Source organism: Podarcis gaigeae (assembly GCF_964106915.1).
Source record: "Podarcis gaigeae genome assembly, chromosome: 10".
Taxonomy (NCBI): domain Eukaryota; kingdom Metazoa; phylum Chordata; class Lepidosauria; order Squamata; family Lacertidae; genus Podarcis; species Podarcis gaigeae.
This window is the reverse complement of record NC_139686.1, coordinates 27,360,627-27,381,850: the sequence shown is the minus strand read 5'-3', so window position 1 is coordinate 27,381,850 and position 21,224 is coordinate 27,360,627. Positions and strand designations below refer to the sequence as shown.

At 42.1% G+C, this 21,224-nt stretch overlaps 1 protein-coding gene across 29 annotated transcripts in view; it reads left to right on the top strand.

Annotated features, from left to right (window-relative positions):
* RBFOX2 (RNA binding fox-1 homolog 2) overlaps window positions 1–21,224 on the top strand; it is a 174,653-nt gene that overhangs the window by 106,277 nt on the left and 47,152 nt on the right. For 22 of the 29 annotated variants that reach the window (XR_014555635.1, XR_014555636.1, XR_014555637.1 and 19 more), the window contains one exon: window positions 16,658–16,804. Coding sequence is in view for 25 of the 29 variants with exons in the window: in XM_083700712.1 (XP_083556838.1) it covers window positions 16,658–16,804 (147 nt within the window). In the remaining 4 variants the exon portion in view is untranslated. The remainder of the gene's footprint in view (window positions 1–16,657; window positions 16,805–21,224) is intronic. The other 7 variants (XM_083700690.1, XM_083700709.1, XM_083700692.1 and 4 more) reach the window with 1 other exon arrangement.

Below are 21,224 nucleotides of genomic sequence, written 5' to 3'. Positions count from 1 at the left end.
TAGTTTGTTCCTCTGAATGACATAATGTGGTGAAGATTTGAAGGCAGCACCATGATGGAATTGAGAAATGGTGTTGTAGACAAGACTCTCGGACTGCCACAAAGCCATTTACTTTGTTCCCTTTTGACATAATTCTGTAGTCTCGAACTGGGCAATATGCCTGCGGATTATCTAAACGAAAAGCTTTATCCATCTGTTAAGCCACTTGTTAAGTCTTAACTTCCTAATAAAGAGCATTATGGTGGGAATCTTGGGTGCAAAGGATGGATTTAATCTTTTAATGCTTTCAGTTTTCTTGTAACGTAGCTGGCTAATAGCACACACATAGCTCCCAAGTAAGTCCTACATGAGTGCAGTGGCCTTGAATGGAAGGATATGATTGAAAATACCAGTTTGAGGTGTATAGAGATGCTTAGCATTAGGTAGCATTTTATTTTTGGTGAGCAGCTGGCATCATGGATCAATACCTTAAAACATTGCTTAAAATAAAATAAAATTGCTTAAAACAGTTGACTTGAAAAAGAAGGCATTTTGGCTCATAAGGTACTAAACTAACTTATTTAAACCTAATGCTCTTGTTGGAAGCCAAATCCTGATGCACTTAAAGTAGGGTAAAGCATTATTGGTTGCTATAACAAGTCCTGCCTAATGGTGTAGAGTCATACTATCTGCTCCCAAGCTTGAAAGTACAACACAGTCTTAGATCTTTTGCATGGAAATGCTTGATGTCTGCAGTGTGACAATGGAAGATATGAATCCTGCAAATGAAATGGGATCTCCTGTATGCCGGTTCTGAGCTGCCTCTATGCGTTTATGTTGATTTCATCTTTGTCCAGACGTTTATTTAATTTAATACAATGAAGCAGGGAATGAATAATGGGAGCGTTGACCTTAGTCACCAGCTGCTGCCAAGCCTCCTGTTCCTCTTCCATATTAGGAGGCAATCTCAGTGTACTGCATGAAAGAGCACTGCATCTCATCAGCTAATTCAACTGCTTAGAGAACTGGCGAAAGTGAGGATAGGAGCCTGCACATGTCAAGTGGTGAGCTGAGGTGATCAGAATGACAACCTTTAAAAAAGATGACAGTTGTATTTTGGTGAAGTAGTGAGAGTCAAGCTTGTTGGGAGTCCACAAAGACAAGAAAAATGCTTGTTGGAGCCATCACTGAGCAGGGTAAAATATTCCTCCACAATGGAACAAGCATCCCCAAGGAGGTGTAGAATCTCACTCCCCCTACAGCATTGATAGTGCTGCTGCTTACAGCCTGTTTTGCACATTCTTTTGACCTATAAAACCTTAAACGGTTCAGGACTGCAATCATTAAAGGACTGCCACTCTCTATATGAACCTACCTGGACCCTGTTACCATCATCTGAGGCCTTTCTTAATGGACCTCCTACATGGGAACGGGGCTTTTCTGTGGTGGCTCCCTGTTTGTGGAATGCTCTCCCAAGGAAGCCTCACCTAGTGCCTTCAGCCTGATGAGATCTCACCTACAAATTTTGCTGTAGGGGGGAGGGAGACCTCACAGAAAGTGAAGGCTCTCAGGGAGGCTTGTCTGAAATATCTCCATAAATTGTTAGGCTTTATTGTTTTGGCTCTTACATCTCATGGTTGTAATCAGGGCAATGTAGTGTGTGTAAACTGCACATGCGCAGGAAAGCTATTCGGGGGTGGGGTGTAGGTTTCCAGTTTTACCCTTTGGGATGATGGCATTGTTTCCTACCCTTTAGCCTAAGGCTTGTCATGCTGACTGTTTTCCCTATGGCTGTTTTAAGCCAACCCCAAATAGAGAAAGAGTATCACAAGAAAACTACACATTAGGAAAACAGAATTTGCGCATCTCATTAATTCAGCCTGACATTCGTGTTGGTCTCTCTAGTAATGTTTGGACCCTTGGAATGGAAATTGGCATAGTCCCTGTATATCCTATGACTGCTATACCTGGCACTGGGGGAAATCCTTCTTCTGGAAACACCATAACTGTTCCTTAGCTGCCTGCCAAATCATATTTATCGGAAAAACAATGGAGTAGGTGAGATATATGATGGATCGCCAAGTCTGTAGCCTCGTAACTGGTTGAATTTCTGCTTGGTTTTTGAGCCATGAGCCCATCAATCCCACTGGAAGGATCTTTTATATGCAGATCTAGGTTTCAGGCACAAGTAGTAGAGCAGATCTCAAAAAGAATATTATTGCAGCTTCCCTTGCTTCATATTTTTTATCACATGATGTAGGGTTGTGGCTTTCAGGTTTAATGCCTCTTCAGCAATCTTTGCTTTGGAATTGCTCTGCCAGGGACAACTCAGCTTTAATTATTTTTAAGAATGTGGGACAATTTATCTCCATTGGTAGAAAAACCTTGGATAACCACATCCTGAACTCTTTTGTGGTGCTAAAATGTTTTTGTCTTGTATGAGATCTGTCACAAGTTCTCCATTTTTAAAATGTTCCTTCAGTAGTTAAATATGTGCCTGGAATCTAAAGTCCCTAGGAGCGAGTTTTTAATTTCCCAGAGATCTTTCCAGAGCAACACACTCTTGGCTCAAATTGTTTGACTCAAGATTCTGTGCCACGCAAATAGGCCTTAAAAACACAGGCCTTAAAAACACTTCTCAGCCAAGATTACAGAGAACAATGAGCGGGCCAGCAGTTTCTGGAATTACCCACTTATAACCTAAGCCATGAAGCTTCTTCAGTCCTAAAGCTGCCACTAAACAGGAGCAAGTCTTTCTCTAAATCAGGGTGATCCAACACATGGGAGCCCTTGCTAGGTTCCACGGATTTCCTGCCTCATTAGGAAAGCCGGTGTTTCAGGCGATGAGGTAGGCAGTCAGCTAGTGCGCTTTTGGCTGGGGCCAAGAGCAGAGGGTAATGTAGACGTGAAGCCTTTTCTCTCCTCCCCCAATCCATCAAAGTCCCCTGATTTGAGCTGTGGGGGCAGGTAAGGAAGTAGCTGGGAATCTGGTCAAGTGCCACCTGCTCCATATCTCCAGGCCAGGCTTTGCCTGGGCTGCTGTACACAACCAATGCTTCCTTCCCAGCAGAGATTGGGGTGCACTTAGGGAAACGAGGGCTGGCTAGCTGGTCCACCTTGGGGGCTTGTGTGCCTTGGAGTTGGAATGAGGAGGGCTGCTAGAGCAGGAGCGAAATGGCAGTGAGCCTGGGATTAGCTTGGCTCTGGAGCAGGAGGGGGAGGTGTTCTCTGGAGCAGGCGGAGGAGGAACTGAGGAGGAGGAGGCAGGCAGGTTGCAAAACCGCCTCCAGTACCACTGGTTCCTCCTCTTTGGGGTCGCCATTGTACCTCTGGCTGGGGTGGCATGAGGAGTGTGGAGCTCGTCTCCCTTGTCCCTCGCTACCTATTGGGCTCTCCTTGGCGCTTTAACCCTCTTGACCCAGATAATAGCAAAGTGAAGCCATAAAGTCTTGTATCTTCCTGGGATTCTTGACAAAAGACTTAGAGAGGAAGACCTCAACACATCCTCAGAGGCACTCTTTATCATCTGTTTGTTTGTTTAACCAGTTATGAGTCTTATTTCAGACAGCCTCATATCCCAATTCCCCTCATGAGGGGGGAAAATATGATGAAGAGGAAAGAGAAGCAAGGCCTGGTGAGATCATGTTAAATCCCTATCCCCTATCCCCACAGCCACTCTCCTGTATTGCTCAGACAACCTTTGGTGCGCTTCCGACTGAACAGTCTGAAAATGCACTCAGGCTTTATCCCTGGACTTTGCATTGCCCTTTCTGGTTTGCTCCTTATTTAGCACGTTTCCCCATTCAATATTCTCAATTAGAAACTCTTCCAGTATGGGGCATTGCCTGGATTATTCTTAATACAGGTCATTGCTCCACTTTAAAAAACAGGGGTGGGGAGTCAACTGCAGACTAACCCAAGATAACTCCACACCAGGGCTGTTTGGAGGATTTCTAGGGGAGGGTAGTCCAGCATCGTACACACTTCTTCACAGGCTATGTTTATTTAATGGCTTCAGAAGAGGCTCCACTAGTCTGACTAGAAGCCTTCAAAAATATTAGTATTACTATTATTTGTATATTCCCAGCTTTTTTATTCTGTCAGGGACTCAATGTATTTAATTCTACATATTCAATTAAATATGTTAATTGTGTATCTTAAATAATATTAACCATATTGCAAACACTTTAATTTGCAATGTGGAATTTAAATTCAGTGTGCAGCCTGAGGGTTCTGTTACAAAATACTCTTGCAGCCAACTTACTATTTATTAAATTAGTATACTTTGTATAACAACAACAACAACAACAACAACTTTTTATATGCCACACATCTGACTGGGTTGCTCCAGCCACTCTGGGCTGCTCCCAACAAAAAATAGTAAAAACCCAATCCAACATCAAACACTAAACACTTCCCTGAACAGGGCTGCCTTCAAATGTTTGTTTAAAAATCACAAATCTCCTTGACATCTGATGGGAGGGCGTTCTGCAGGTCAGGCGTGACTACCAAAAAGGCCCTCTGCCTGATTTCCTGTAACTATCAGAAAGCCCTCAGAGCTGTATCCCAGTGTCTGGGTTGGACAATGAGGATGGAGGTGCTTCTTCAGGTATACAATGCCAAAGCCATTTAGGGCTTTAAAGGTCAGCACCAACACTCTGAATTGTGCTTGGAAACATACTGGGAGACAACATAGTTCTTTTGGGACTGGCGTTATATGGTCTTGGTGGCCACTCCCAGTCATCAATCTAGCTGCCGCATTCTGGATTAGTTGTAGTTTTCAAGTCACCTTCAAAGGTAGCCCCACATAGAGAACATTGCAGTAGCCCAAGTGGGATATAACTGGAGCAGGTACCACCCTGGTGAAACAATGTGCAGGCAGGCAGGGTCTCAGTTGGTGTACCAAATGGAGCTGGTGAACAGCTACCCTGGACACAAAACTGACCTGTGTCTCCATTGACAGCTGTGAGTCCGGAATGACTCCCAGGCTATGCACCTGGTCTTTTAGGGACACAGTTACCCCATTCAGGACCAAGGAGTCCCCCATACCTGACCTCACCTCCTCTAAAGTATCTATGCCCAATCTTAACGTCTGAATTTTTTGTCAGCAGTTGTAGTTTCTGTGTAGAGCTACATATTCAGTAGAGAGCAGGGTTTGGCAATTCAAGTCTCTGCTGAACATGTAGTTCTATCCTCAGTGCCATTGTTGGCAAAGCTTCTATTTCTGAATTAGCTGTTGCATTTAATCCCAGTGTTTAATATCTGGTAACTGTTTATTATTTCCATCACAAGGGTACATAGTTACCATAGTATACTCTTCTTATATGTGCCTGTTAAGTTAATCATTCAATCACTGGACGAAGCTCTAGTTTCCCATCCAAAAAACCCTTCAATATGTTTGCATTCCCAGCAACTCTGCATCACTGGCCTACTAGTTAAATGTCATCTTGTAGCCAAGACAGAAACATTCATTATCCTTCTTTGACAAGCATCTGGGGACAAACAAGCTCAGAACCTATGTGGTTACTATTTTTAATATAAACAAATAAAGGGCCCCTGGTCCCCTCTAATGTGTACTCCTTGTAATTCTGAATTAGTTTGTATACCATAAGATATTTTGATGACTATTCATATATTGGAAAATCTGAAGCACCCCATGGTGTGCTTAGCAGGCTGCCTTGACAGGATATTTTTCTGCACCATCTGGTCTAGGTATATAACCATCCATCACAGGTCTGTTTGTGAGAACCCCAAAAAATTGGAAAGGGGAAAGAAAGCACGAAATACAGAAGGATTTGTTAGTAGTGGGGGTTTTTTTGGGCGGGGGGGGGGAGGGTCTTCCTTTGCCTTTCCTACATCTTCATAGTAATTCAGAACATTAGATCAGTTTCTTATGATGAACACCACAGTCATGAAGTTCCCAGACATGTCTTCAAGGGAACTTACTGTGCTGAATTTGACATCAGTATAATTGCAAAAGACAGCAGTAGAATGCTTCACTCCAGCCTCAACATTTTTAATCATATGTCTGTATGACATTAACAGAGACTTCTGAAATCTAGATTAATTCACATTAGTCAATGCTGGCTTATGCACAAATTCCCCCTCTCTTCTGTGGTCTGCTTTTAAGTATAGCTTAAAAAGTATGGTTTCTGAAAACCAGGATTGCCCCAAATTCTGGTTTGCAAATCCACCTTAAACCACGGTTTAACATCATGGTTTTAAAGCAGTCCTGGTTTTCACTAAGCCTTTTTTTATTTTAAAAAATCTGATTCAGAAATCATGGCTGCAGCAAATCATGGAGACCAGGAGATAATGCAAGCTAGTGGTATGTTCCTGATCTGCAGACCATGATGTAAAGATTAGGTGTTGTCTCTGTTAAGAGGTTGACTTGAGAGTAGAAATTCAGTAACTTGCAGTGGAAATCTTTCTACAGTATTCTCAACATTCAGCCTATTCTTGTAGATATTCCCCCTCTTAATAATTTCTCTGCTGTCAGCTGTCCATGGCTGAAACTTCTCAATTAAGCTGATGCATGTGTATCCCTGTAATTTGACTGTTATGATCCCATAAGTGCAAGAACTGGCAGTAGCTAAGGTATAGATGACAATGTTTGAAATAGATTCCTGGAGGTTTCTTAGGATTATGAATTGTATGGATGTCCAGAAAACATCTCATCTAATTCTGTCATCTGTGTTTTAGTCATCGCTTTTCAGAATGAATCAGTTGCTCTTCCAGGAAGCTTTGTCTTCTTAAAGCAAAGAACAGTAACACAATAAAATTAAGTGAGGGAAATGTATACTCTGCCCTATCTTCAGATCGCCCATCTCATTCCTGAGCTTCAGGCTGCACAATATTTTAGTCCTAGATGCTCTGACTAATAAATAATGGTCATGCCAAATCATATGAAGGAATCATGATGTATAGGGGTATTATCCAAGGGGGAGTAGACTTGATACGCCAAATTTAATTGGTGATCTGCAATGACATTTCAAACTGGGCCTCCAGGCTACGGTGAACTTAACTTGCTTTGCCTCTCTTCATCTGATTTCTTCAGTTCTTTCCGGTTTCCATGCTATGTTGTGCCTGTGCTAAGAACTTTGTAATGTGTGAAGCAGCACTCATAACAACAGAACACACTGGAATTTGATTGGAGCAAGATACAGCTGTTGGCAAACGCCATCTGTTCTTCTTCAGTTAGATGTGATTAACTCCCAAACATTCTGACTCCTGCACCCATATTTTCTGTAGGCGGTTATTCATAAAGTATCAAGGAGAGAAAAGTAGTAAATGTGTGACAATTTGTACAAGGTACAGGGGGTATTGATTGCTCCAAAAATGCAAACACTTTTGTTTGCATTTCCGGTGCAATGATTTAATGCATTGTTGCTCCCCTCCTCATTCACATAACACAGCCTTTCCTATAGGCATTGCTTAATTAATTGAGAGGTTCTGGGACTCAAGCTTAAGTGGAAATCATTGTCTCTGACTTCAGAGCCCTTCCTCCAATGAGCAACAGCAAGTAGTGAGGCAAAAGCACTTTGCACATGCTCACAGCCGCTTTCCAAATTCTTGTTCATGGCCACAATCTAGTCGAACATTTGGAATCTGCAAAATAACTTTTGATTCATCTTTGCATGCTATGATAAGCAGTCACCTTCCCATTCAGTTTTCTTAATCTGGCCACTACATTAGCAGTATCTCAGCAAAGGCTCTCTGTAGTTTTTCTCCACAGTGAGTTTTAGGGACCTTCCTTCCTTTCTTCCTTCCTCTCTTTCTGTCTTTCTCTTTAAAAAAATTAGGGAGCTCTCTTTTATCTTGTGCAGTGTGAGTGAGGCTGTTGGACTGGGCTTTAGGGCCCACCAACTGGCCAGAGGCAGGCACAATGTCTTGGGAAGTAGGTGACTCCCAGGATGCACGATGTCATCTCAGTCTGTCCTGCCTTCAAGAAAGCAAGCACGCGTCTGTGTTTGATTCCTGTTCCTCCCGTTTTTTCATTTTTTCTGTGGTTTTTCCCATTCTTTATTGTTACTTTTAGCTATTCATTTTTCTTTTCTTCATTTTTCTTTATATGCTCCTGCCACCATTTTGGTTTTTCCTTCCCCACTCTCTTGCTTACCATCTTGCTGCTCCTATCCTCTTGTTTGTGTGTGTGTGTGTGTGTGTGTAGATATAGATGTACAGTGTGCTTACAACTTATGCACATTTAACTTGTGTGCTTTCAGCTTTATATACTTGGCAAAAAAATAATAATTAAAAAGAGAGCAGAAAGGGGCAGATTTCCTGGAAAAAGGACTTTGACAATCCCATCTGTCATTGACTTCGATGTGTTTTGTCTCTATGCAATTTTGGCTTTAGGCGTGATCCCTGGATGACCCTTGTAGTCCCTTCCAACTCTACAATTCTATGATTCTAGGTCTTCCTTGCATTCCAGAGGGTAGGACCTAAACCAATGGAGGCAAATGACAAGGGAGATTCTGACTAAACACCAGAAAGAAATTTCTAACAGACTATCTCAGGAGGTGGTGGAGTGTCCTTCAGTGAAGGTTTTTAAACAGAGGTTGGATCTATCAGGGATTCTTTAGCTGTGATTCCTGCATTGCAGGGGGTTGGACTAGATGACCATTGGATCCCTTCCAACACTGCAATTCCATGGCTTTCCTGAATGTGTTTTATTTTACATGGGGTCCCACCAGACACAATCAAATTAAAAGAGTACACTGACGGACTGCACTGTAAAAACCATAAATTTGGTGCTTGTCAGCAACACAAAAACATTAATCCAAGGCATGGATCCTTTAGGATGTTCATTATTTTTATGTAGGATTATGACAAAATCACCAGTGAATCACATAACATAGCTGTTGACCAGGTGACCAATGATGTGGTGGCGAGAAACCTTGGGGGGGGGGGGAAGAATTTCAAGACTATCCATTTTACTGGATCCAGCTTGTGAGTGCATGTGTGTCCCTTGTCTCACTAGCTCACTCTCACTCCAGCCCCCCAGATCACCCCATTTCCCACCCTATCCTCTGGGCAAATCATTTTTTTATATATTTTTTTTGGTCCTGCAGTTCAGGTACAGATCTGAGCCTTGAAAAGTAGTCAAAAATGGAACTGGGAATGAGTCTTTTGACTTCCTGCTTCCATTCTGTTTTTCTGGGGGGAGAAAGATAACCACCTTCACTACCTCATGATGAAGAGGACAGTGAGCAGCGATGGGCTCTACATGGACTGGCTGTGTCTCCCCACATTTTCAGACAGTGTTTTTTCCTCAGCCCTGCCTGTATACTTGCCAGTGTCAGTCTACATGAGACTTAAGTCTGATCCATTTCCCCCTTCTACCTCAAAAGGTTCCTGGTTTTTGTTCTCTCATACTGTCTCATCTCATATCTGCCATCCAGCAGTTTGCCAAAGTAGCCTGAATTCTGGGGGAAAAAATAAATCTAAATATTGCAAGCAGAATGCAGAATATTTAGTGAGTGGTTTCCCCCCAGATATATTCTGAAGAGATTAATTTCATCGCAGAGTCTGACTAGCCATATGCAACCTTGAGAAAAGAAAAAGCTGTATCTTATAATGAGGCACTGACAGAGAGCTTGCCTGAAGGAGCCGAAACTTCTTAGTGGAAGATTAGTTGTTTTCTAAAGTATATACATTAATCAGCTACACTTGAGGTGGTTTCTCCTGCCAGGCCACTGTGTTAGCTGTCTTCAAAATAGATCAGAAGGCTGGGTCTATTATATTCATCATCTGTCTAGTGAACAATCACTTAAAGTGAAATTAAAAACTGAGAGGCAGAAGTCAATTTTTATAAAAAACTTAATTTGTGGTAATCGGTGTTTTATTATAGTTTTAATGACCTCATAAAGAGTAAGGTGTATTCTGGCAGCTCTAATGTGATATTTTAATCTCTGTGGAAGTCTGAAGTTAAATGTACCTTTCAGAAGTCTGTCATGCTCTGAGGAGTGAAATGTGCACTGGAAATCTGGAAAAGGGAGGCATCCCACATTCCTCATATTTGAGACCTTGGCTTTCTTCAATATGCAGCACAACATTAATTGGGGCACAAATTTTAGCTTCTACGTAGTCTTATATTTCCATTGGTATGCAGTCTTTAGAAGTTATTCCAACAGAACTGGTTGGCTTCTTCTGTATAAATGTTATATCAAGATTAGGTCAGGCTGTTTAGAGCAGGGATTCTCAAATCCTTTTGTAATTAGCCTTCCTCAGTCAAAATCACAGCTTGTTGATTAAGACAGAACAGAGCCTTATTTGTTCATTTGTTTATTGAAGGAAAAAAATTATCCTACCTTTCGGCTTTTGAAATGTGCTTTAGACAGCTAACAATCCAAGCCAGGGCATTTAAAAGCAAGATGATGATGATAGTAAATTTTTTGTTTAATTACTAAAAAGAATTTGGGATAGGACAGCAGATAAAATGAATAGTTAATAGACAAATTTAACTTGTTCCGGAATAGGTGTCTTAAAGTGATGCCAGAAAGACATCAAGGAAGAAACCACACAAATATCTTGAGGCAGGGAGTGCCACAACCTGGTGCAGCCACAGAAGTGAATCCTTTGTCCTCGCTGCCTCTGATTAGGAGCACCGAAAAGAAATATGGCAGTATACACCCACAAGATTGTTATGGGGTTTAGGGATGCAAAATTTTCCCCAAGGGATTAAACATTGATTGCTCCATTTACTCCTCACGCTAACAAGACAAGGAGTGAGGAAGAGAGCATAAGAAGACCCAAATAGTCCTCATTCTGTTCCCACAGTGGCCAACCGGATGGATAGGAGAAGCCCACAAGCTGCTGAGGAGTGCAATAGCATTCTCCCACTCATGTTCCCCAGCACCGCTATTTAGAGGCATACTGTGTCTGGTACTCAAGGTAATATATAGCCATTATGGCTAGTAAGGTAAAGGTAAAGGACCCCTGGACGGTTAAGTCTAGCCAAAGGTGATTATGGGGTTGCCGCGCTCATCTCACTTTCAGAACAAGGGAGTCGGCGTTTGTCCACAGACAGCTTTCTGGATCATGTGGCCAGCATAACTAAACCACTTCTGGTGCATCAGAACACCGTGACGAGTGCCAGAGCGCACGGAAACACAGTTTACCTTCCTGCCACAGTGGTGCCTATTTATCTACTTGCACTAGGGTGCTTTCGAACTGCTAGGTTGGCAGAAGCTGGGACAGAGCAATGGGAGCTCACCCCGTTGTGGGGATTCAAACCGCCAACCTCCCGATCAGCAAGCCCAAGAGGCTCAGTGGTTTACCATGGACAACCATATCTTTCAGGAATCTGTCCAGTTCCCTTTTTTGAAGTCAGTTTAGTTGGTGTCATCACTGCAAATTGTAATAGCAAATTCTGCAGTTTAACACTGCAGCGTGTGAAGAAGCACTCTTTCTCTCTTTTCTGTCTGTCCTGAATCTCACACATTTCAGCTTCATTGGATGATATTGGGTTCTAGGGTTATGAGAGAGAGAGAGAACAATAGCGCACCTCCCTATCCACTTTCGTCACACACAATACATAATTTTATGCACTTCACCTTTTAAGCTTATGGAGTGAATAGGGTCCTGCTGCCAGACCCAGTATAGGCATCCACTGGGAGAGGTTTGGGAGGAGCAGGGACATCCCCGCCAACTATTCACACCACCCATGGGAGCCCTGTTACACTGAGAACCACCAGTTCAGCCATGTTCCCAGTTTCCTCATTCTGTCTGCACCCTTTGTAACCAGGAGCCGGAATGATGGGCCGTATGTCTGTGGCCATCTGGAAGGCTGTGTCAACTTGCCAATTTCACCATCTGCTGTAAGCTGCTCAGAATTTGGAAATTTGCATTAGCCGTGCTCCAGAGTGCAAAAAAAAAAAAGCACTTTAAAGAGAGAGACCCCTTGGACCATGGGGGAAGAAATGATATCCAAGGGTTGTTTAGGGAGACTATTTCCTAGTGGTTGTCTGCACAGATGATAGATGTGATGTCATGCATTCTGTCCTCCTCCTTGGACAGTTTTACCCTGGGGAGTAGAGGACTCTGACGAAGTCAAAAATAAAACTGCCAAACAGCCTAGTGTGATTTAATCACAAGCCAGCTGCATTGATTCTCCCCTCAGGGTGCGCCATGCATTTGTTTGGAGATAATTTTGTCAGTGTAGAGAGGAGGGAATTGGAAGCCACTGTAAATAGTATACTTGTGATGTGATCAGGTGTACCTTTGTCAGGAAACTCATGTGTGTATTTGATATTTGGGGCTGGTTGAAATTGATTCTTGGTTGAATGAAATTAGTTTATCCCAGCTGTTTGGTGTCTTGTTTTGCATTGTGTGAGTGCAGATGCTCAGATGGAGTTTATGTTGCATTCATTGCCTGATTGAAGCAAAGCTGAAAGCTGCTCTTGCTTTGCTCAGCACGTTGCCTTGTGAATGTTTGCTGCTAATATGCTTTTGTTTGTCCTGAAAAGCTTATACACAAGTCCAAGGTCATATCTGGAAAAGAATGAGAGAGAAAGAGTAGCAGCTGACAAATAGAGCCTAGTGGTGCTGCTTTTAAGAGTGGCTGAGGGACCTATTTCACCTCTTTTGGGAATTCTATAGTCCTTATTATCTAGCTTCAGTTAAGTCACATGAAAGCATCATTTTAATATTTTGGAGAACATAATTTAAGTTGCTGGGTTCTGATAATGTACCCTTTCATACTAGATTCTTAAAAGTAGATGTTGGCACTGCAATAGATGGTGATAAATGTTGGATTTTCGTACTTGTCGCATTTTATAGAATTGTAGAGTTGGAAGGCACCCAAGGGTGATCTAGTCCAACCCCCTACAATGCAGGAATCACAACAAAAGCATCCCTGACAGATGGCCATCCAGCCCTTCTTTCAAGGAATTCTGACTTAAATGTGCACTATCCACCCTTTCTTTCCTTTACAGCCTTAGGCTGTAAGATGCTGAAAAACCAGAGGCCATCCAGTGGGCTTCGTAGTTCAGCCAGGGACTTTGAAACCTGTTTTACTAAATCCACAAAGAACCAGCAGCTCTTCTTGAAGATAATTTTTTTATGGTTTTAAACTTACTTTTTTAAAAAGTGCATAGCTAAGCATGCAAATTTCTTGGAATATATTGGTTGATATTCAACTAAATTTTACCCACAGTAGACCCATTGAAATTAATGAACATGGGAGGTCTGTTCTGAGTAAAACTTAGTTGAATACCACCCCACCCCCACATTAACATAATTGTCTATTAAAATAATTGGAAGCATATCAAAACATACAAAATAACCTTTCATGCTTCTAATGATGAAGGGGAGTTAGCCTGTGTTGTAAACAAGAAGAACCAGGCATGAAGTATTAAGTCACCTGCAAACCAGCAAGTATTTCATTGTGCTTTCCTTAGCTGTAACTGCGGTAAAAACTGATTAGATTATTATTGATTTCGCTTTGCTCCTGCCAGAACACATCAGTCAGCGAACACGTTTTTTCAGACCTCACCAAAACTGGGTTCCCTAATGGTGCAGGTTAACCATGTCATAATAAGGTTTACACAAAATCTCCTGCAGGAAGGATTCAAACAAAGATTAAATAAGGCTTTCTGTCTCTTTCAATGTTTAGAGCCTTTCACCATGTTTAGGTCCCAGTGTCATCTGTAATGCACAATAAGTTTAGAGACGGTACATGCAAAAGAGCATGGCACACAATGGATCTTTTGTTCTCGGTGGATTTTAAAGTAAGTAAAACACCTTAGAAGTAAACATAAGCCAAAAGCTGCACTTCAAGTGAGGTATTCTGATGGTTATCTGAGACGCTGCCCTACGAAACTGGATTGTTATGTTGTTTACGAACATGAGCAAGACACTGTTCTTCATTGCAGCCTTATTGGTAACAGAGAAGGAGAAGCAGGATGGAGAACTAATTTACGTTATGAAATCCTGCTAATAACTAAAGGGTTGTCTGCACTTCAGGTGAACTTGCTGCTGTTCAGTGAAATGTCGGCTTTCATGACTTATAGCACTTGGCATAGAGCAACGTGGTCCTTTGTACCCTCATAATAATTGTATCCTACACCCAATTTTAACAGGATCTTACAGTCATGGGAAAACGAAAGTGCACTCTCTTTGAATTTTGTGGTTTTACATATGAAGACATAGTAACAATCATCGGTTCCTTAGCAGGTCCTCAAATTAGGTAAATACAATTTAAGATGAACAACAACACATAACATATTACACTGTCTCATGATTTATTTAACAGAAATAAAGCCAAATTGGAGAAATCATGTGTGAAAAACTAAGTACACCCTTCCTGCTTCCATAGGAATTAAGTAGCAGATAGGTGCTGCTAATCAAATGCCCTTGCTTAATTGATCATCAGCAAGTGTAAAGGTAAAGGTACCCCTGACCATTAGGTCCAGTCGCGGATGAACAAGTATGGTTTGTTTGAAAGGTTTGCCAGGAGAAAGCGTCTTCTCTCTAAAAAGAACATGGCAGTGTGAGTTAGGTTTGCAAAGTTGCCTATCAGCAAACCACAAGACTTCTGTAACAATGTCCTTTAGACAGAGAAGACCAAAGTGAAGGTGTTTGGCCATAATGCACAGCACCACGTTTGGCAAAAACCAAACAGAATATCAGCACAATCACCTCATACCAATTGTGAAGCATGGTGGTGGAAGGGTGATGATTTGGGCTTGTTTTGCAGCCACAGGACCTGGGAACCTTGCAGTCATTGAGTCGACCATGAACTTCTCTGTATACCAAAGTATTCTAGAGTCAAATGTGAGGCCATTGGCCCGACAGCTAAAGCTTGGCCGAAATTGGGTCATGCAATAGGACAAGGATCCCAAGCACACCAGCAAATCTACTGCAGAATGGCTGAAAACAAACAGAATCAAGGTGTTGCAATGGCCCAGTCAAAGTTCAGACCTCAACCCAATTGAAATGCTGTGTGGGACCTTAAGAGAGCTGTTCATAAACAGATGCCAGCAAACCTCAAAGAACTGAAGCAACGTTGTAAAGAACAATGGGCCAAAATTCCTCCACAACGATGTGAGAGACTGATAAAGTCCTACATAAAACAATTATTTCAAGTTATTGCTACTAAAGGTGGTTCTACAAGCTATTGAATCATAAGGTGTACTTAGTTTTTCACACATGGCTTTTCCATTTTGGCTTTATTTCTGTTAAATACATCCTGAGATAGTGTAATATGTCATGCGTTGTTCATTATGAGGTTGTATTTACCTAATTTGAAGACCTGCTAAGGAACAAATGATTGTTATTATGTCTTCATATGTAAAACCACAAAATTCAAAGACAGTGCACTTTCTTTTTCCCCATATAAATGTGGCTGTATATAAATGTGGCTTGGCTTCCATCACCATGTAAGGTTCATTTAAGAAACGAAAATTTGGCATCTTATAAGAGTTACAGTCTCCTTTGGGGGAATCAGTATAAATGTCGAGAGGGCAACAAAAGATTTGATTGGGAAGAGAGACAGTGGAAGTAGTTGTTGATGAGAATAATTTGCCACCAGATGTTGGAAGCAGGGCACCTCACAAACCCACTTGCTAGGCTGTAAAGCTGTAGTTCCTGTATAAAAGGTCTTTTACTGTCCATTAAGGCAGCACTGGTATCAAGAGAAGCACAGCCAGTGAAAAGGAGAAGTAGGATGTATTACTGCTAGCGGCCCTCATGGCTTCTTTACGTCTGGCAGCAGTTGCACGCAGTCTCAGGAGCAGTGGGGTAGCAAACTGATGCAGTAATGCCAGCAACAACCGCTCTATGGGGTTAAAAAAAATAATGGACCCACGGGTGGCATGCACAAAAAACTCACATTTCATAGAAGGAAGGTACACCAGGCCCTATATAGCCGTTAGTTGTGAGATGATGGTAAAATAAACTTGAACTATTTAAAGCTAGAATGGCATAGTGATCAAGAGAGTGTTACAAATCAGAGCACCACAGCTAGAATCTCACCTCTGCCTTACACTCACTTAGGCAAGCCACACTTTCTCAGCTTGAATGCCACCACCTGCAGTTTGGGAATAATACTGACCTACCTAACAGGGTTGTTGGAAAAAAACAATATGTAAAATGCTTTGACTATGTTAAAGTGCTGTATAAGTGCTGTGTACTGTTGATTCTGTTTGCTGTAATTATAAACTTGAAATGTTGACATGTTGAAAGCTAAATGCTAGTGGAAGCACGCCAAGAGGATTTTAAAGGTAAGAAAGCAGGACATGTCTAATATGGGTGCAACATTAGATCCATATATAAAAAATGCCACAGGTTGAAAGTAGTGCCTCAAGAAAGGTCCGGTCTAAAAAAATTTAAAGGTATCTACTTCTGCAGTAAATGTATTGGCACAGTCATTTGCTCTGCTTTATCTGTATCTGTTTCAGTCCACATCCAAATTACACTGATGCAACTGATCTCCCAATAACCTGCTCTGTGGAGATTCTCTTACTGTTTTTGTTCTTCTCTCAACCATTGCATGAACAAAGGATTGCTTGTTAAACTTTGCTGTTATTATCAAACTTACTTTAAAGGTGCTCAGATACTAGGTCAAGGAAGGTGGCATAAATAACTGAGACATGAACTGATAAACGGATGAATCTTGGCTGGATTTTTGTGATTTCTTCTCCACTTTTTATTTTTGTTTTTTAATTAATTGCAGCAGACAGAAGGAGGGGCACAGACGGATGGCCAGCCGTCACAGACACAAAGCAACGAGAGTACCGAGAGCAAATCTACTCCAAAGCGGCTGCATGTCTCCAACATTCCCTTCCGCTTTCGGGATCCTGATCTCCGGCAGATGTTTGGGGTATGTTAATATGTCCTTTAAGGAACCATAGGCCTGTATCTCTTTCTCTCACCCCCCCCCCCCGGAAGGTTTAAAATGAGTAACAATTTAAAACATAATATATTCTCACGAGGCCCCACCCTGTTTGGGTGGGGGGTGCCTCGGGACTGCAGTTTCCCCCCCTCAAAGTCACCGCAGTCTAACAGAGAAGAATTAAGTACACCTGTGCCTCAGGTGTGTTCAGTTGGCATAGTGCAGTTCCCTCAGGGGTCTGGATCCGGTTCTTTGAAATCAAACAAGGAGGATCCAGGTGGTGTGAATATGTAACTGGGAGTTAATGTTTTCCTTCTGAAGGACACATACATTTCCTGAAAATGACGTTCCTCCTTAAGATCCAATTAAAAAGAGTATACCCTAGTTTCAATCTTTTGGCTTTGGGATTGTGGGCTTTCAGGCTGCTAGCATGTCTGTTTTACACTCCCAACCTGAACCTGATGGCTTTTGTCTTTAGCAAGCAGGAAGAAAATATTGTTCAGAATTGAATTTCTAAACATGTGGAAATACGTGCCGTGTCAAAGGGGGTGGGTGGGGCGGAGAACAAATCTTTGAATGTCATACACTTGGATTTCTAAAATGCTGTTGGAAAATACTGAATTTCTAAAATACAGTAGATCAAGTTGCTCACCAAAGGCTGAGAGTGTAAGATAAGAGAGAATGATTAGCTCAGGGTCACCCACTGAGCTTCACAGCTTAGCCAAACTTTGAACCTGGGTTTCCCAGTCCTAGTCTGCCACTAACCACTACACAAGAATGTTGCTCACTGTACAGTACAGTGGTACCTTGGGTTACAAACTTAATTTGTTCTGGAGGTCCGTTCTTAACCCAAAACCGTTCTTTTGCTAATGGGGCCTCCCGCTGCCACCATGCGATTTTAGTTCTCATCCTGGGGCAAAGATCTCAACCTGAGGTATTCCTTCCGGGTTAGCAGAGTTGGTCACCCGAAGTGTTTGTAACCCTAAGCGTTTGTAACCCAAGGTACCGCTGTAGTGAGGAGTTACAACAGTAAAGTCCCAGAAAAGGGTGTCTCTGGAGAAAATTGCTGCTGCTGCTTCTGTCTACAAATTCCGTATAACAGACAGATATGATGACACACCCATGATGAAGCTGAACCAAGTTGGGTCAGAGGAGTAATCAGTTTAGATTAGCATTCTGTTTACAACATCTAGGGGGTCACTGTTGGTAGAGAAGTTCATGAGTTGGGCATAGTGCTCTGGTCTATCCTCAGTTCCTAGCAGTGTTCGAAGCTCCCGTTGTTCTAAGCGCATTTTGTGACAGGGACTTTGATTAGCACAAGCAGCGCCTAAAATTTCAGATTAAAACTACAGAATGGAAGGAAAGGAGGACATTTTTCTGCCTCCCCACTTCTAGCTACTCTCTTAGGGCTGGAGAAAAGACCCTCATAAGAATATTAGGGGGGTGGGCAGGGGAAGGACTAGACCATGTGAAAAATGAACATAATATTTTAGCTGCAGATCATTCATTTTCAGCTTTATAAAAGAAGCCGCATAGCCCATAACTTGGGTTTAAGGTGCCATTTAGCTCCTAGCTTTCATATCTCAGTTTCTAACACTGGTTCCTACTTCTCAGGATCTGGAAGATAATAGTTTGCCTTCTCAGAACATATTTTGGGCTGCTAAGGCTGATAAGCCTAAACTTTTATATTTTTGTCTAGGTTTTTTGACCTACAGCAGAAATGAGTTATGCCTTATATTCATGATTGACATTTCAATATATTATTGTGAATATATGTCTTGGGGCTGCCTTGTGTGTTACCAATAGTCACTGTAAATTCATATTCCTATAAGGCATGGGCAGAATATAGTCTTTATCTGACTTTAGGGCTAGCATTTCAAGCATGACATATTCTTTAGGCTGTCCCAAGAGTTACAGTGGTACCTCGGGTTAAGTACTTAATTTGTTCTGGAGGTCCGTTCTTAACCTGAAACTGTTCTTAACCTGAAGCACCACTTTAGCTAATGGGGCCTCCTGCTGCTGCTGCACCGCTGGAGCATGATTTCTGTTCTCATCCTGAAGCAAGGTTCTTTACCTGAGGTAATATGTTTGGGTTAGCGGAGTCTGTAACCTGAAGCGTATGTAACCTGAAGCGTATGTAACCCGAGGTACCACTGTAGTGCATTCACAAGTGAAGGGCTGCTTTTGGAAGTGTTTACAGTTCTGATTTCTATGTATCCTTCATTCAAGTCTTCACTTTCTGCTTAGATGACCAAACACAACATTGCACTGCTAAATGTGTATTGAGCTTTACAGTCCTTTGGGGTGGAGGAGTATGACAATATAATTTTCTTGACTCTAATGAAACGATATCAGAATTAGGAGATTTCCCCAAGGAAGGCAGATAAACAAACCTCCCCTATTCATATTATATGCAGCTCTCCCCACTCAGTTGCCAGATCCTTAGGCTCAGAACTATTTAATTTATGTGAACAATTTCATGTGAAATATTGTAGCAGGCATAGAGGTCACACTTCTACCACCCCCACCCCACCCCCACTTTAAGGAAATACAACTGAAAGAATGTAGACAATCTTTTAAATTCCCCAGAATTCAGAAAGCAAAAATTATCTGCCACGTTTTCCAAATTTTTGATACCAGGGGACATAGGTTTGAGGTTGGGGTCTTTTAATGCAGTAATGTTGGGGAGACATTTCACTCTTGGCCTGACAAAGTTACTTATTCCCCCACCCATCACATTGGGTATGTGGCACCCTTACAGTTTGTCTTAATTGCCTCCCAGTTCCCTGCTCGCCTAATTGGTCAGGGCTCAAGGACAAGACCCTGCTTTTTTTTTTTTTTGCAATAGTGATACCTCTGGGATTTCTTTGTGCCTATTGGTTGTAGCTTAAGGATGAGTCCCAGTGCATCCTTACTCCCTCTCAGCCTGAAAACAATGATCGTATATTGGTAAAGAGAGGGAATGAAATTCATTAATTTAATATTCTCTGTCTATCCTAGCCATCACCTGAAATTCTTCTGATAAATATGTGCATGTTTCATGGAGCCATAAGGTAGCACATTACCTTTAGCATTCACAGGTGGGAGGAAAGTCCTAAACCAACGCCCGAGCAATGCCAGATTACATTAGACTAGAAAAATGTTTTGCAATTCCCGTCTCCACCAAATTACTGGTTACCATTTACCGTCATTCTACTTAGGGTAAATGTTTTGTCTGGAAGGTTATTCCAGTGGCATAAAAGTAAAAGAGGAAGTGCACATGAACTGTGGTGCCTGTGGGTTTCATCTTTCCTTTTACTTAATTGGAAGCTTTGGTTTTCCTGGCTCGGACTTCAGCCACAGGGATAGAGCCTGTTAAAACTGCTTTTTTTACTTCTTAGGCACACATGCATGAACATGTGCCATTTTGAAGCTTGGGGTAGGCTCTACACTTGGAGCAGGGAAGCAATCAGAAATTCAGTTCTGATTTCCTGCTCGTACAGCATTTCCAAACAACGTAAAATCAGTCTGGAACTATAAAATGGGACAGTGAAATATTAACCCTAGTTGTGGTGTTCTTATTACTACTGCTACTGCAGTAAGAGAGCTTTCCCTTGGGTGAATCATATTAAACGAGCCCTTTATCCTGTAGGGGACCTATGATTGCAGCTTCTGCAATATCCCACCTCCCAGCCTTTCCCAGTGTCAGGTTCGATTGTTTCAATGTCATCTATGAAAGACTTAAGGCCTTTGCCTCAAGTGAATTTTCCAAAAATACATGAACAGAGAGAAACTGTGTAGTTAGCAGGAAAATGGGCCATGAGAGAATATTATTACGTGGGAGGAGTGAAAAAGTCCCTGAAGGATCCAGCAACAGCCTGGAGGTCAGCTTTACCCTGGAGCATAAAGCATCAATTTACGTTGTCATGCAGTCTAAAAAAGACCATCAGGACTGACAATGATGGCTGATCTCAAAGTGCTCTGCAAATTTTCCACAGCTGATTTCTAAAGTCTCAGATGTTCCTGACTGTAGGCCAGAAGTCACAATTAGTTGTGGTAAAGGAGGACTTCTTTGCCACCGTGTGCACACAGTAGCCACAATTATGTGCTCCCACCTGTGTTCAGTCGAATTCACTATGGGACTTGCACACTACCTATACTCTAGTTATCACTGGGCTTGTTTCATTGAGCAAAGCTCCTCAGAAAAGCAAGGGGCCAGTTAGTCTCTACAATGCTGAAAAGCACACCTAGGAATTATATGGTCCTTTCTATCTTGCTATTGCATACTGAAACTAGCGCCTTGATGGGAGCCCCAGCCATGTTGACTGGAAAATCCCCTAGAGCATTTAAGAATCCCTTAATTCCATAACTGTGAAGCCATTCTAGCTGGGCCCTCACCTTTGCAGGGAGTTCTCACCATCATCAGTAC